We start from the raw sequence: 17305 nt of genomic DNA, 5'->3' as shown, positions 1-17305 counted from the left end.
GTCTGTCTTGTCTATCCGCCCTTCAGACATGGACAACTTATCTGTCTGTCTGTCTGTCTGTCTATCTATCTATCTATCTACCTACCAACCAACCAACCAACCAACCAGAAATGGAGTCTCTCTGCAGCTCTGGCTGGCCTGGAACTCACAGTCTGTTAGTTACTCTGCCTCTCAAGTGCTGGGATTAGTGGGATGTGCCACACAGCTCCTGTCTGTCTGTCTGTCTGTCTGTCTGTCTATCTACCTACCTACCTACCTACCTACCTACCTACCTACCAACCAACCAACCAACCAGAAATGGAGCCTCTCTGTAGCTCTGGCTGGCCTGGAACTCACAGTCTGTTAGTTAGTCTTTGCCTTTCAAGTGCTGGGATTAATGGGATGTGCCACAGCTCCTGGCTTCATATATTTATACTGGCAGAAAATGAAGATGTAACACACAGTCCTGACATGGCTATGGAGACTGCTGAGGACAAATACTAATTATAAATTCCTTTTTTTGGGGGGGAGCATCATTTCAAAAACCTAAAAACATCTTCTGATGTAGTGACCTTACTTCTGGGAATTTTCAAGAAGCTGTGTCTAGCAGCAGAATAACACATGGACACAAGGTTATTCATCAAGATCCTATGACTGAAAAAAGCTTAGTGGTCTAAGTGCTCAACGTGAAGAAACTACGGTGTGCCCATGTAACAGCCACAGAAAGGGAGAAGGGTCTCCATGAACTGTTAGGAAGGAACTAACCGGACAGACAAGACTCTTAAAAGGAGGACACACAGTGGATAGCCTTTTGAGTCTGAGTAAGAAAAACACCAACAAAAAGGAACACGGGAAGGAAATGCCATGAGTTCGTGGGATAATCAAGGGAGGGATGGGGGTAGCTGGCAAGTCTTGATTTTTGTAAATGTATGTTATAGACCAAAAGTAAAATACAATAACATCAAGAAGCGTGAGGGAAATACTGAAACAGACACAAATAAATGAATCTAACTGTACTATAAAAGAGAGAGAAAAAAAACCCCAAGAAACTTTTGAATAGTGTTTTGACTAAAAACTTAAGATTGGAGATAAAAACTATATAAATATTAACTTTTGTTAGATGCTTTTGTTGTGGTGGTGGTGGTATGGGCTGTATACTCTAATACTGTGCGTGGTACGATTGTACAACTATGTTATCATGCTGAGAATAAGGTCGAGAATTCTAGCGCTCTGGAAGAAGGGAGTCTGACACATGGGAAGGACTCGACAATGTTGATGGAAACAAGACAGAGCAGTGTCAGTGCCTTTGCTTTGCTGCATGGGATTTACTGAGGTACATGATGTACCATGAGGCACACCTACTTAAAAGGTACAATATGACAAGCTCTGACCTGGATACACCAGGGAGCTACACCATCAAGGCAAAGATATCATGACTTGCAAAATGCTCTTCACAGCAATGGGCACATGGGACCCTGCCCTCCTACATCCTACCCCACTGTAGAGAAGAAGATCATGTGGATTCTGTCCTTTATTCTATTGAGGTGACTTCTCATCATCTCGGTTTTCAAAGTTCACAATTGTTTCTTCTAAACTCTTCCCCACTTACAGCATTTCACATTTCATTGTTTCTCTTTGCCATCTTTGGCCACTTTATTATTATGGTATGGTTTTCTTTCATATCTAGGCTTGGATTTTATTAAGTTTCTTGAATGTATGGATATACAGCTTTCATCTAATTTAGAATATTCTTTACCAGTATTTCTTCAGACTGATATATCTCCTCTCTCTTCTTGGTCAGGACCTTAATTACTATTATTATAACAGGCTGTTGACATCTCATGGCCTTTTGGATTCTGTAAATTTACTGTGTTCCTCTCTGCATAGCTTCTCCTGCTCTGTATTCAAGTTCACTAATCTTTTCTTCTGCTACATCTAATATGCCTTCATCTCCTAGCAGGCATTTTTCACACTAGATACTGCATTTTCACCTAAGTTCACTTTCAATATATGTGTGCATTTTTCATGCCTCTTTTTGAATATATGGAACAGTTACAAGTATTTAATGCCTGTACTAATTCCCAATTTACTTCCTTATTGTAAGTCACATTTTCCTGCTTATTGCTGTGCCCAATAATTTTTGTATTTGATGCAAAACATCATAAGTTTTATCTATACAGTCCTGTAAGGATTCAGGTGAGGCTGAAACAGTGCTAACTCTGAGGCAATACTAAACTTTCTTATGTAATACAAGAGGCTAGCTGGTATGCACAGGCATCGCCCCCTGCTATGAGTGTGCACAGAAATGTTTCTGCTAATCCTTTTGAGTGGTACTTTCTGCAGCCTCAAATAGCTTCCTTGAAGAATGTACTTATCAGCATCCAGCTGAGTTCTAAAGGAGCCCCTCTGTAGATGAAAGCAGAATCCTTTCTCTGTACTGCTCTTACTTATCACTCTCTTTTGCATAAACTCCAGCACCTGGGTCTCCCTGGATGCTTAAGGCAGTCTGTCCAGGATTCCATCTCCTCTCATGTCACTCAAGGCAACAAGCCCAAGTCCAGTCTGTTTCCCATCTCGGAGAGATCACCACTCTTTGGTGCCCTCTTGGGACCACCGCTTCACACATGGTGTCAACAATTTAGCTGTTGCACTGTGGGAGGTAAACATCACTCCACCCTTAGTGGAATCGAAGTCCATGGTTCTTATCCACAGACACAGAAAGAGGTAAAGGAATGCATGCATATTTATTTGTACACAAACATGCATGTATATTTGCAGGCGTGTTTACATATGCATGTGAATGAAACAGCAAATGCTGGAAAATGTGAATGGTGGCATTAAAGGCTACAGTAGAGTTCGTATACTCTTCATGGTAATTTCTCTTAAGGACTTTCTGAAGCAGTACATGAACCTGCCTTCTCAAACACAGCGCCTTGCCCCCATCCTTGGTAACTATGGCCATCCCACCGAACATAACGCAGCAAAGGACAAGACAAGGACACTCGGGAGACACCAAAGCTGAGCAGGGCAGTCTTCAGCAACTGTTAGCTGATTTCTCTAATGCCTTCTCTTTAATCCTGGCCATCAGCTTCTCTTTCTGCCTGTGCCTAGCCACAGCCCCACCTCTCTCCCATGATCTGTTCCTCTAACCTCCTGTAGTTGGAAAAGCGTGTAAGGAAACTGCCTATTAACATTCAGGCAGCACAAGTCTATTTGTGGTTTCTGATCTGTTGTAAGTGGTCATATATTAAGTATTATTTTTCCTAAAGTTTCAAATTCGTTCAGGTCTTCAGAAAGGGGGATAAATACAACTTTCAGAATGTCAGCACCATTAGGAAAGACCACAGTCTAGGAATGACTCCCACATTCGTTCCTAGCACCCGGATGAGAGATTCGTCAACATCATTACCTGATTTTTTGAAAAGCTTTTCCAAGACATAGTCATCACTGCTTCGTCCCTTGGCCGCGCTCTCCTGCTCAGGGTTCTGCTGGCGGTATCGCCTTTTCTTCACCAGGTATGGAACTCGGGTGCCCTCAAACTTGGCATCTCTGCAATGCTTGGAGTTCTTGGCCTTTTGCTTGGGCTGCAGACATTTCTCTGGGGCCTCTTCCTTTGCTGCGTCATGTTTCCTTTTTGATTTGTGCTTACAAAAATGACCTTCTGTTTGTTCACTCATGAGAGCAGGTCCCGTCTGAACCTGGCAGCATTCCCCTTTGGAAGAAGGACCCTGCTTCTCACTGGTGCTCGGCTCACCAGACGGCCTGGATGTCTGGTCCACTATTGGACAATCTGAACGCTTCCCATCTCCACTCCTCTCTGAGAGCTGCTCCAGGTGGGACCCTGCACCTGTCCCTTCTCCAAAGGCAACGCCGCTAGTTCCGCTCCCACTATGGTGACAGTCGCCCTGCACAGGGCCACTTTCTGTAGAAGGTGCACTTCCTGCAGCTCCCATTGCCTCAGACTCTTCTTCAGTCAGGATGGCGCCATTTGCAGATGTGTCAGAAACGGGGAACTTCCTGCCTTTGGAATTTGTTCCTGGGGCTGGTGGAGTCTTTTTTTTCAAATGGCGTTTGGGAGTCTGAACATCGGAGCCTGTTCCTAAAACAGGGAAAACACGGCTAACGTTACACTGCAGAATTCTTATGCAATTGGTTAATTAAGTGACTTAATGTAATACCTGCAAAAATAGCACTTGTTTCAGTGCTCTGGGATGAGTCAGGACTACTCAGAGTAAACAGCTCGTAAAGGTCATTGGATTTGAAGAAGCGTCTCTGTTTGGGGTCTTTTAGCACTCTGTTTGTCAAAAACTGCTTGAAGATTTGTCTAAAAAGATAAAATCACACTGGTATGAAACAATGTTTAGATGTAATTTAAAATTCCACTTATAAAACATGAGAGACGGGGCTGGAGAAATTGCTCAGCAGTTAAGAGCACTGGCTACTTTTCCAGAGGACCTGGGTTCAATTCCCAGCACCCACAGGGCAGCTCACAACCTCCTATAACTCCAGTTCCAGGGAATGCAATGCCCTCTCTTTTGGCCTCTGTAGGCATTCCATGAACATCGTACATAGACATACATGCATGCAGGACACCTATACATAAAGATAAAGGTTAATTTTTGTTTTAAATGTGAGAGAGATGCTAACAGCAGATCTATGAATGATTAAAAAGCACTCCCCCAAACTTTCAGCCATGGAAAATTACAACTTGACATATATAACATCAGGTGGTCTACAAGTTTTATAAATTTTAAATGATACCTTATTATTCATGCCCAATGAGTTGTTTGTTTTTTAACCTCTAAGACCTATGACATTTCAAACCCACTTTTCACATTTAGGTGCCCCAACCTCTCTCTACAAGCTGTAAGAAGCAGTCTCCCTGATCATGGCTCAAGGCCCGCCTTGCCCTACTTGGTTCCCTCTTGTGATGGGTTCCGGGCTTTGCATAGCCCTCACCTCCCTGCTCCCCAGCCCCCCACCTGCTGGTCCACACTCTGTGCTTAAGGTCATACACTGTTGTCCTTTCCACACAGCATTACCAAAAGGAATGCCATCCCCTCCTATCCACTTGTGTTTCAGCCTAAAGCTTTCTTTTCACAAGACTCACATCATCTCCTGGCCGGACAAGAAGCCCCTAAGAACACAAAATGTTTCTGGAACAGCCCAGTGTTGGTGTATTGGAGATGGGACAAGAATGAAGTCTGAGGGGCACAGGAGAAGCTGTCAATGTCTGAACTCTCCCTGTAGTTACCATAGCCTCAAGCTGTCTAGTTACAAGAAAAAGGCAGACAAAGAAACACATGCTGCCCCCTCTCCAAGGTCACCTGAATGTCCCGGCTTCACCTCTGCCACTTCTCAGTTTTTCTAAAAGCAAGCAGCACACTATAGTAAGCTGGGATGTTCCCCCCCAGAAAACAGCATCAAATTTACCTGTAAAGAGTCCCTGATTTAGATTACGACTCAATAATTCCCAGGTTCAGATACTTTAAAAAACAGTAAGGTTGGCTGGCTGTGGTGGCCACGTATTTAACAGGCTGATCTCTGAGTTGAGGCCAGCCTGGTCTACAGAGTGAGTTGCAGGCCAGCCAAAGATACACAGTGAGAATCTGCCTCAACAAAACAAAGAAACAAAAAAGTAATGGCTCAAAATATGTTTTAAAGGCAAAGACAAAATAAAACCACAAAACTGTCCGTGACACCCCTTAGGTTATAGAAATTACTCCTCTAAAATGAAAGACTCTTTCGAACCAACACCTGAAATAGTAACAACCCTTCTTGGTGAAAGCTCTAGGTTAGGAGCTTGAGGCTCCGAGTCATGTGTACTGACCGGTGGTAGATCTTTTCCTCAATGGTGCCAGCTGTCAGAAGCCTGTAGACAGTTACCTGCTTCTTCTGACCTATCCTCCACGCTCGCTCCCGGGCCTGAGGCAGAGAGAGGTACATTAACAAGGGCCCTTCCAGACCAAGGGCCAACAAGAGAAAGCAGCAGCTGATGACTGCCTTCCAGCCCCCAGTTCAAATCCCATCTGAGAAGAAACGTCCACTTGAGGCCTATGTAGGTGGACGAACAGTCAGGCTACAAAGAGAGAACCAAAATGGCGTGACTGAAAGGTCATCCGACGGTGTGTGAGCCCCTTTCACAGCACGGCTCACATGGTGCTGTGGGTAAACAGCTGAGGACTCTCCCATCCGGATGAGTGACTGTGTGTTCCTTCACTCCAGACAACAGAATGGGACCAAAATGCAGATGTACTTAAGCCCGGTATAACATTAGAGCTACTGATGAAAACAGCAAGCTGCCTTTCTGCAGGCACCTTCTCTTCGTGGAAATGACAGACCTGTGTGTCGGTGCTTGGGTTCCAGTCAGGGTCGTAGATGATGACTCTGTTGGCCCCGGTCAGGTTCACTCCTATGCCACCCACCCGTGTGGTCAGAAGAAAGACAAAGATGGATGTGTCCTACAGGAAAGATCCAAACAGTGGGCACAGTTGAGAACTGCTACAGCTCTGCACTCCCCACACAGTCCTACCACAGGCTCTGGTGGTTACCAACACACCCAAACTTCATGTCCCAGAATCCTCTGGGACACAAGCTCTCATCTCAGAGCTCCTACTTGACACTTTTTAATAACTGTGTCAAGTGCAGACATATGCAGACACTCTCACTGCCATGTTTCAGCAGATCTCAGATCTCAACATTTCATTTCTAAATCTCATATGCCCACTTCTCAAGCCCTAAAGTGCACAGTCAAAGGCAAAATGTCACCAGGCCTGGTGGCACACACCTTTAATCCCAACATTTGGAAGGCAGAAGCAGGTGGATCTCTGTGAGTTTGAGGGCAGCCTGGTCTACCTAGTAAGCTCCACGCCAGCCAGAGATACATAGTTAGACCATGTCTCAAAGAAAACTAACAAACAAAACAAAACACTCAAGAGGATGATGTCCCCCTTCCCTTTAGGCAGACAAAGATCTCTCAGGGGCTGTGAGGGTGGACATGCGCATTCCTTCCCCTCCACACAGTCACCCCCTGCCTCCTCGGCCACACCCCTCGTTACCTCGTTGTATCTTGTAATCAGTGGTTGTCTTGATGCTACGGTAGTGGTCCCATCCATTTTGAGATAGGAATACTTGTGGGCTCTCAGGAACATTTCCAGTATGTGCAGCATCTGTTGAGGGATGAAGGAGACAGTCTGCAAACCAAATGTGCCCCAAGCGAGTGCTTCTCCTGTGTAGGTCTGCCTTCCCCAGTGGGCCTGTACTCAAGGTGTTTCTTGCTTTGAGGAAGAGAAATAATACTGCTACAAAAGAATTTTTGCTAAGTCCTTATGATGTCAGTATTCCAACCTGACTAGGATGCCAGACTCCCATGGCCAGACTCCCACAGTCCTGAAGTGACCTGTGGGCTGTCACCTCGGCATCGTGGCAGATGGCCACTGTCAGGGACATCCTATCTGTGGCACTGTTTGCTGGATGCAGCTTGTCACTCACCTGCCTCGACTGGGAGAACAGCAGCACTCGCTGGCCCTGCTTGTGCCATATTTTCAGCAAAGACTCAACCACAATCATTTTCCCAGAACGTTTCCAGTAACCAAACTCATCTTCCTCTAGCTCGTCCCCTGGAAGACTACTGAGATTCTTGGGACCCCCAGAAAAGAGGTCAGGGTGGTTGCAGATCTTCCTCAGAGCTACCAGTCCAGAGAAAATCTGTGATTAAAACAACAAGGACACACGAGCTCAGATTACCCTGTGTAAACAACAGGAAGGGAGGAAGACATGTTACATGGAGTCATGTTTACCAGCTTGTTGATTTCCTCTCTAATGTCAACACTATGAGAAAAAGTCTGGGCCTTAAATGTCCTGTACTGAAGGCTTGGTCCCCAGTGTGGCGGTGTTCAGATATGGGGCTTTTCGGAAGTGACTGGCCCAGGAAGGCTCTGACCTGCTCAATAGACTGACGATCCATTGACAGGACTGGTTGAAGGAAGTGGCCTGTGGAGGTAGGCCTTGTCCCCAGCTCCCTTTCTGAGAGCCCAAATTCCCAGCCACCACAAGGTGAGCAGCTTTACCTTCACATGTGCTTCCTGCAATGACCTGCAGCTCCACCAAGGGCCAGAAACAACAGCCAGGTGACCATAGGCTAGAACCCTGGCCCTGTGAGCCCTAAACCTTCCTTCCTTTAAGCTGACTTCCCAAGCATGTTGTCATAGTGGCAGAAAACTGACTAACACAAGCTGTAGGAACTATCTTTCACTCATGTTCTTACCCTGACTGGACAACTTCCCTGGAAGAAAACAACTTCAGTGGACTGAACTGTCCCCAGAGCTCATGTCCATTGGTGATAATTCAATTTCCTCACTAGAAAAAAAGGGCATTTAGTTCACAGCACTGTAAATCTGACATAAAAAACTAAGTTACCTTAGAAACACAGGCCAGAAATGTCATACCAATCCGTGCCTTATCAAATATCTCCTAATCTTACATACCTAAGTACCCTAAAGCCCTGTGGCTAAGTGTGTGAGGCAGAGGCTGAAGTTCCCTACTGCTACTGCATCAGAAAGCAAGTATGTATGACAAATACACGATCAGAAGAGATGTGCAGGGTTGGGTCCAGCAACCGAAAGGTACTCGAGGCTGAGGTTTGCTCGCCCCAGCCCCCAGGTCTGGCCCCTGCCACAGGGTGCTTATGAAAGTGTAACAATGATTCAGGCAGAGGCCACCCTGGCCTACAGAGTGAGTTCCAGGACAACCAGGGATACACACAGAAACCCTGTCTTGGGAGTGGGGTAAGATTCAGGCTGTGACTGGTTTGCAAGTTTAAGTAAAATGGAAAAATCATAAATTAAGCCAATTTTCAGAGAGTATAGTAGATTTAACTAAACAACAGTCATACTAACAATAGAAGATCTGAGCAAGTCAGGAACATGGTCAAAACTCTCTAAAGAGTCACAAAACAAAGAAAGAAAGAAACTGCTGAGAAATGATTAATAGGACAAAACATCTAAATCTCAAAGTCCAGGCACCTGAGTGTAAGGATAGCAGGTGGCCACAGCAAAGCCTGGGGCAGGCACATGGTGTGAGTCCCTCTCTGTCTACCTCAAAGCCTGGGAGTAGGACAGAGTGGACTTGTGAACACACTCACATGTACCTACATTGGGGCAGAGGAAGGATTATAGTTGCAAGGCTCAGTATATACATTTAAGGGCATGCAAACATGCACCTGCTAGGGGAAAGGCACAATACCCAAATGCACTGGACTGCTAAGGCTTGTTTGGAAAGCACTCATGGAAACTGCGTTGTCTGGATAAATAGAAAGAAGAACTTGTCTACTTGGCCCTAGGAAAGTTACATGTCAAGTCAGTGAAACTATGTAAGGGTACAAGGGTATTTGCAGCTTTAATCTATTATAAACCTACCACTCACTGAACAGATGCACACTCCATGCTGAATGTTGACAATGCCACTATAGATATGTGTGAAAAGGTCCTCTTCAGTATGCCCCTATACTCCAACGGGCTGGCTTTCCCCCTACACTCTGCATAGAATTCCTAGTCCTGCAGGGTCCATTCCCAGTGTTCTTCCCAACTAGACCACAGTGCTGGATTCAAGTACACCAGGCCTGTAATCCATGGCAGAGATGAGCAGCATGCTCTCCGGTGTAATGAGCTCTCTCACTTCAGGAAGGGCTGCAGATTCAGTTAAAGTTCTCCCAAAATGTCTTCACAAAGGACACAGAAAACACCTGACTCAGTGGCAGCATGTTCCAGCTAGGTACAATTCGGACACCCGGCTTCCAGTACTCATGACTCAACTGGTCCATGATGTTCCTGCCATTGTGCAGGCACAGCATCACATTCTCATGTCAAGTGCTTGGGGACACACCACAGTGACAAGGAATTCTAGAAAGCCAAACTCCATATCTGTATGATTTACATAAATTGTCAAATTCTGGACAGTACTAGGAAGTGCTTTCACAGTACCAAAGAGGAGAATGAATAAATAAATTCCTTCCATACACTGGGAACAGTCGGGTTAGAACCTGAGAAATCTGGTTTCGAAGATGGCAGTACTCTGCATGAGACTCACTGAGAAGCTGATACAATCTACAAATCTTCATGACCATGCCCTGGTAATGTAATTTTGGTCACAATTTCTGGGAAAACCCAGCACAGTGCTGGACACCCTCCTGTCAGGTTAAGAGCCTTAGGTAGCAGGACTCACAGTCACATCCCCACCTTGGGTCCAGCTTCCTAGCTCAGGGCTCCACCCTCGTACCAGTGACCCTGTAGCCACTCCACAGATGGCAGGGGAGTGAACCAAGGTGGCATGACATAAGAAGCCTGGCACATTCTAAACTGCAGCTTCTCTTCCTGCCCCACCCTCCTTGGTAACAACTTAGATCTCTGGTGTCTGCTCTTTGGCTGACCTGATTCTCTCCATTGAGAATCCTGTAAACTTCCTTGGAATCAATGAAATTCTGGTAGACTTTATGCTGCTCATCAGTTAGACGACAAAATAAGACCTGTAAGGGAAAGGAAAGAAACATAAATAAACTATCAGTAAGATTCCCTAGAAAAACAGTACAATGTACACAATTTTAACTACAACTATACATCTCTCAGCTAAAGAGACTTCTCCCTTTTCCATATCATCCATTTAGGTCCAGCCTGTCACTCAGCAGCCCCTCTAGACCAGCTTCCTGCTCATAGGCAGTCTCAGGACCCAGGTGGCAGCCATGTTTCATTTCAGCTCAATGTGACGAGAGACTCTCCCCGAGGTCAGCTGCTTGGCTGACTTTGCAGAAGTCTTGACCTCACCTGGAACCACATTTACCGGGCCCTAACAGCAGCCCTTACCCTCCCAGCCCACTGGGTTTGATTATTCCACGCCATCACATTGCCCACTTCCTGCCTTTCAGTCCCTTCTCTCTAAGTCTACCACTTCCACCTCAAGACTGACTTTCTTCCCAGCCCACCATGCTCCCACGGGATGTTTTTCTAACTATCCTTGTACTACCATGTGCACCATCATCCCCATCTGCCCCACAAGCTCCCAGAGCCAATCAAGTCACCCGCCCACCTTGACTGCTTTACAGCCCGTGCCCAGCAGCAGTCCCAATCCCACAGCAGCCTACCACTGTCTGCCCCAAGAGACACCTCTCACACACTGTCTAACACCATCTAAAAGCCCAAATAGCGGTGCCAATGCCCTGGGGCTTCCTAAGCCACTCATCTACCGGCCATCTTTGTCCCAACATCTACACACAAACAAGCAGACAAATCAAAAACAACAAAACCAAACTTGAAGCTACCAGAATCCATATCCATAGGGGTTTGGTTCCCATCCCTAAAATGGCTCTACTTTTGCATCTACCTCATCAAAGTGAACAAGACAGTCCAATGCAGGGCCAATCCTTCAACCTTAGCACTGGATCTGAACACCTACCTGTCACATCTACCTGCCTTCCTCAGGATATCCCCTACCCACAGGCTCTCTACAGAAAAGGGGGACATCCTGAGAAAACATGGGACAGCTTTACCTGCCAGGCTCTGCCCATGGCAGCATCTGGTGCAAGCCACTGGAAATGCCCCAGAGCATCGGAATTGACTTCAGAGCTGCTAAGTGCACCAGGCCCTTGCCAGTTCAGCTATCTGTCCTCCACTCTGCAGCTCCAGCCCTGCCTCCTAGCTCACTTCGGCCTGTTGGCCTGGGCTTCTATCTTCCTAGCTAGCTGCTTTTTTTTTTCCTGCGCTCTCTTCTGATGCTGCTGAGGAGAGCAGCTGCTTCTCTGCTTGGTCTCCACATGCTCTTTGGGCAAACCAGTCTCTGCTCAGAACTGAAACATCTTCCCAGCTCACTGTTAACTACGACCAGCCTAGAACCTTCTCCCATCTTTCAACTTCTGATGTCAGTGGACCTTGCCTAAGTACTTCAGCATATGCTAAATTCAACTCATCAACTGGCTGTCCTCTGGAAGCCTGTATCACAGCAGACCCATCTCACTGTCTAAGGGCTTGGGAAGACACAAAGATAAAATAAGCTGAGATATGGGGGAAGAAAGAAGCAGGGATGAAAGTGGCCTTGGTGACAGATGTCTGGGATCCTTCAACATAAAAATCTACAATTCGTTTAACTTGAAGGCCCTGAGCAGTCATCTATTAAGATAACACCATGATATGGATTCAGTGTCATGCTTGTAACACCAACTCAGATGCCATCAACCTCTTCCATAGTATATTCTCAGGAATATATTCATAAAGAGTAAAACCGGTCCTTCTCATGACCAGCAGAACCCCAAATCTGACCTCTAAGTGGCCATGTGACTACCTCCTTAGCTACACTCTTTCTTGCTTCTAGCTTCAGCCACCCTGGCACCCCTGCTGGCCCACAAGTATCAATACACTGCCCTACCCATCACCTGCAATGTTCTTTCTCTAGATCCCAAACAACTCGTTCTTTGACCTTCCTTAGGCCTCAGCACGATTAGAGGGTCAAAGGTCTCCTCTGACCATCCATTAGAAAAAGCCTACTCCTTCAATGTGTCTTCTCCCCGACTTAGTGAAAACACCCACATAATCCCCACCTTACTTATTTGTGACCCTACGAGGTTTATGGTAACGAGACTGCCCTTCCCATTGCTGTGTCCCAGGAATGCATCAAGGGCTTAAAAAAACATGGAAATATTTTCAAGTAGTTGTAGGGTTAGGCCCACGTGTTAACAGAGGGAAACCAAAGCCTGTGAACTAGAGCAACGTAAAGCCAGGAAGATACCAAAAATGGGTACAGTGATTAGCAGACCAGGCTGTCCACAGCCCAGAGCTATAGACCTGGTAAGTTACACAGACACACACATGCTTGAGTAATGCTTGGTCACCTCCTAAATTCACAGACCTGTTCATTTTTATCTGGCAAAGAAAGGCTCATCTTGACATCTGATTTCATTCTCCGCAGTAGGTAGGGGTTAATGGTGTCTCTTAAGACACATGCACACTTATAGGCAGTTTTAACCTTTAATAGAAGAAAGAAAGATATTAGCTTAGGGAATCCATTTGTTTTTCCCAATTGATTCCATGTCTTAAAAGTTAAAGAATGATCAACAGGTATAATTCAACTTAGAAAAAGCCAAGTTAGTTAGTTCTACATGCTCCAGGGGTGACATCTCTCAAATTAACATCAGAAAAAAAAATTACCTCATTAGCCAAAATAACACAAGAGAAAACCTGTTTAACCATGCTTTAGCTCCTCTTCTATACTTGTTTTAATTATTACTGTACTATTTAGCTAGGTCTGAAAGTAGAGATTTATTTGGTTACTGACCATCCTCTAGGGGAAAAACTAGTTTCAAACAAATCCCTATTTATAATCTTGTATTCTCCAAAAGCTACAAGGGAACTGGCCTCTCACAAGGGCAGAGATCAAAAGCTAAGTGTGGGGAGGCTAGAGCAGTGAGAGCCCCAGCTAATAAGGGGCGATTAGGCTTCGGGGAATAAGTTCAAGAGGAGTCCTATGATCCTGGAAATGAAAGGTCACTCTGGCCTAAAATGGAGCATATGGCTCCATAATGGACATGGCCACATGAGAGGGTATTAACTGTGCACAGAAAAACAAAGACCCACAGCTCAGGAAGCCACACCCTCTGTAATTCACTTACAGGCAAGCAAAGGCTTCAATTAATTATTGATACTTTAAAAAATTCAAAATAGGTTTAACAATTTAGTAAAGTATCATTTCATAGAAGAAGCAAAATCTAAAATTTAAAGGTAAGAAATTTATCTTTAGGAGAAGACTGGGCATAGTAAACACTGAAAAGTTCAAGTTAACATTAACTGTTAAAAACATCTGGAAAGACCCTAAGCACTCCTCACTCACATCTGCATCGCGTGTGTACCTGTCTTCATGCAGGTGCTGTGTGAACAGGCATGAGTAATTTAAAACACAGGCAATACCGAGGACACCAACAGTCTAAACTGACAACTTCTGCTCTCAGAGCTGGATATGACATCTCCTATAGTGACAGCCTCACTGCCTTGTTCTAGATGTCCCTTACCACATTCTCCTTGTGGTATGCCCCTGGATTTCTAGGGAGGCTTCTAGTCTCCAGTCACCTCCCATCATGTTAGCCCCAGCCTGACCCATAATTACCTGTGAGCAGACTATCTTCACAGGAGGCAACAGCATATAGAAAACATGGCCTTAAGCAAGAAGAGTAAATAAAAGCAATGCCCCTTTCACATTCAGAGCTTGCCATTCAGAACTAAGAACAACATGCTCAGCAATTTCCTCTTACCCAGTTTTGCTTTCTGTAAAGCCAACTGCTACTCAAAAATATTACATGGAAAATTACAGAAGGAAAACAATTCACTAGTTTTAGTTCTGCGTTCTTTACATAGTTTAATAAAATCTTGTATAGCTCTGCTCTGTTCCATCCAAGACACGAACCATTCCTCTGCCCAGTGTATCCCACTGTGTATGACACCCACCCATCAGTCATCAGCAGTGAGTTCAGTTATCAGACTGCCTGTCCTGTACCATGGGGCTCAAAGAAGAGACAGGTAGTCTTCATAATTCCAGGCACTTGCCAGATGTCTTTGAATGTATCTCCTATACACAAGGAAGTATTATTGCATACAAACTTCTGAGATTTCAAGAAACACACTATATGCTCTTGTTCTCAGGATATCTTTCCACAAAAGACTTGTTAATTCCCAATCAGAAATATTAAATCCAGAGTTTAGAAATCTGGCCTAAACAACTTTACCAAGCAGTCTTCAGTAATAGGACAAAGCAAGAGACTCTACATACTGAGAAATATGTAGCTTGAACCCGATGTGGAAGCCATGTGAGACAAACCCAAGAGGAGGGTATAGTTCACAAGTAACAGGCCTATAGCCTTCATAACTATCAAGGCAACGATGCTTAGAAATGTTCCTCATTAAGAACAGATAAAGGGGCAGAGAGACTGGACACCACTGGCATAATGTGAAGAACAGGCTAGAAACTGAACACTGTCCTGCCTCCTGATGGGTGTCATCATTGTGGGCATGTAAGTGGCTGCCACTGCTTTTAAAAGGCTTGCTGAAGGGCTGGAGAGATGGCTCAGCACCTAACAGACACTGGCTGCCCTTCCACAAGCCCCTGGTTTAAATCCTAGTAGTCATACAATGGTTTACAACTGTCTATAGCTTTGGTTCCAGGGGATCCAATGCCTTCTTCCAGCCCCTTTGGACACTTGCACACAGGTGAAATACATTCACGCAGGCAAAAACTCATACAGATAAAATTAAAACCTCAAAAGAACAAAACAAAATAGATCCACCCCAAAACCCACACTGAAGGAGTTGGAGAATAGATACCATGCTTGAACGTATTCTCAAGTGATCCATTTCTAAAAAGAATTCATTTGTATACTAGTGTATGTATTGCGGGGCAAGGTTAAGGCAAATGCTCTGAAACATTAGTGAGATGCTACATCTGGGTGAAGTACATGGAGGGATTCTTTATGACAGTTCTTCCAACTTCATCTTCAGTTTAAAATAATAACAACAACATAAACAAAGGACACAGCACAGATTCAGGGAAGGGAGCACTTACAAGTTCATTAATAGCCATTTAGTGACAAAAGATAAAGAGATTATTGGTTTAGACAAGCCTCTTGTTTTAAAGGAAGAAACTGTTTTTGTAATTACATACTTTAAAACACAAGCTCATGTATCTTTGGAGGAGGACTTTATTCTTGGCCCAGCCAGGACCCAGGAGGTGCACCCTATCTGAACAGGCATGCCCAGGTACCCTATCTCACTCCAAGGCTGGAGCCTGCTCCCATAGGTCACAGACTGCCCTCAGGAGAGCACCACCCCCTGAGAGTCTATAATAACCCAAACTACTTGTGGCCTAGGCATAAAGCCTCAGCCGGGCACAGAAGCCCAAGCCTGTTTCCTTTATCCCATCAGCATCTTGCTTACCCTGCCTAAAATGCCACCTGGAGCTCCTATCCCTACCACATTGTTCTCTGACCACACCTAAGTCTTGGTCTAGTTCCTCACTTCCATCTCAAAAGCCCCAAGTCCTCTAACGCCAGCCTCCTCATGACTCCTTGCAGCCCAAGCAACTCCGAGAACTGCCATCTTCTATCTGCTGGCCCAAATACCTTCTTGTTGCCCCTCAGCAACCACTAACTCCCTTTAACTAACTAAGGCCCCGAGTTCCAGCTTTCCCACCCCCAGCTAAGGAGACGAAGAACAAAACCCTCCAGCACAATCCAGCAGGCTCTTCCCCTGGCCCAGCCATAGAGCACCGCAGTGCTCACCGTCAGCCCTGACCCGGACAGAACGCCTGTGTCTTTCCCACTGTGAAAGGCACACTGCCCTGGTGGGCACTGCAGTGCACACCGCCCAGAACTGATCCATCTTTTTCATAATTTCTCACTGCTCTTATGATCACTTCCAAACTATTTTCAAACTTCCCATCTGAGAGCCACTTCCCAGGAAAAGCCAACAGTGAAACCATTTCATTCCTACTGTGAAAAGAGAAATTTTAGCCTACTGCTTTCATTTAGTAAATGGTGTATTTGATATTTTTAAAACCTTATCTGCAAAAATACAATCTAATGAGTAAAGACAATTTTTTATTTTTATTAGACACCAATTTATAAGCCAACCCATTTCCCTCACATTGTCAATGTGGGGAAATGCCAAAGGTGTCACCGCCTAGCATACTACCTGTACAGGGGAAGCATTGGAATAGCCCCCCATAGTGATGGGGACAGAGAACTGCTCCATAAACACAGGCAATGTGCCTAGCTTTCCCGGGAAGATGAAGTCGAAGAGTGACCACAGCTCTCGGAGGTTATTCTGCATCGGTGAGCCAGACAAGACGATCCGATGAGGCGTGCGGAACTAGTGGGGAAATGAGACAGCCTTTTACGAACCCAACTTTGTTAACACACGAATACCATCCAACCCAAAGCACTCCCAAATAATAGTGACTTAGCACATTTAGTCGTCACTTCTGTTTGTCCATTATTTTGGTCCTCCCAAATGGTGGATATTTTGTCCAATTTTCTAACTGCATATGAATGAAAACACTGGAAGAATTCTTTCTTACTGTTCAAGACAAACACCATGTTAGTGTTGGGTGTGGCTACATTCTAACAACTGAGCCTTATTTGGTTTTTGGTTGTTTTTTTTTTTTAAGATTTATTTATTTACTATGTATACAGTGTTCTGCCTGCCAGAAGAGGGGGCCAGATCTCATTACAAATGGTTGTGAGTCACCATGTGGTTGCTAGGAATTGAACTCAAGACCCCTGGAAGAATAGCCAGGGCTC

The 17305-nt window shown here is 45.1% G+C and overlaps 1 protein-coding gene across 1 annotated transcript in view; it reads right to left on the bottom strand.

The window, feature by feature from the left end:
- Positions 1 to 17305, bottom strand: part of Ercc6 (ERCC excision repair 6, chromatin remodeling factor) — a 75892-nt gene that overhangs the window by 4970 nt on the left and 53617 nt on the right. The window contains exons 10-18 of the mRNA XM_036199750.1: positions 16698 to 16874; positions 12871 to 12987; positions 10406 to 10501; positions 7471 to 7686; positions 7038 to 7148; positions 6321 to 6440; positions 5810 to 5904; positions 4158 to 4303; positions 3389 to 4078 (exon numbers count right to left, since the gene is read on the bottom strand). Of these exons, the coding sequence (XP_036055643.1) occupies positions 3389 to 4078; positions 4158 to 4303; positions 5810 to 5904; positions 6321 to 6440; positions 7038 to 7148; positions 7471 to 7686; positions 10406 to 10501; positions 12871 to 12987; positions 16698 to 16874 (1768 nt within the window). The remainder of the gene's footprint in view (positions 1 to 3388; positions 4079 to 4157; positions 4304 to 5809; positions 5905 to 6320; positions 6441 to 7037; positions 7149 to 7470; positions 7687 to 10405; positions 10502 to 12870; positions 12988 to 16697; positions 16875 to 17305) is intronic.

Source organism: Onychomys torridus, chromosome 9, assembly GCF_903995425.1.
Source record: "Onychomys torridus chromosome 9, mOncTor1.1, whole genome shotgun sequence".
Taxonomy (NCBI): domain Eukaryota; kingdom Metazoa; phylum Chordata; class Mammalia; order Rodentia; family Cricetidae; genus Onychomys; species Onychomys torridus.
Note: the sequence above shows the minus strand (reverse complement) of the source record. Positions and strands in the feature narration are given on the sequence as shown.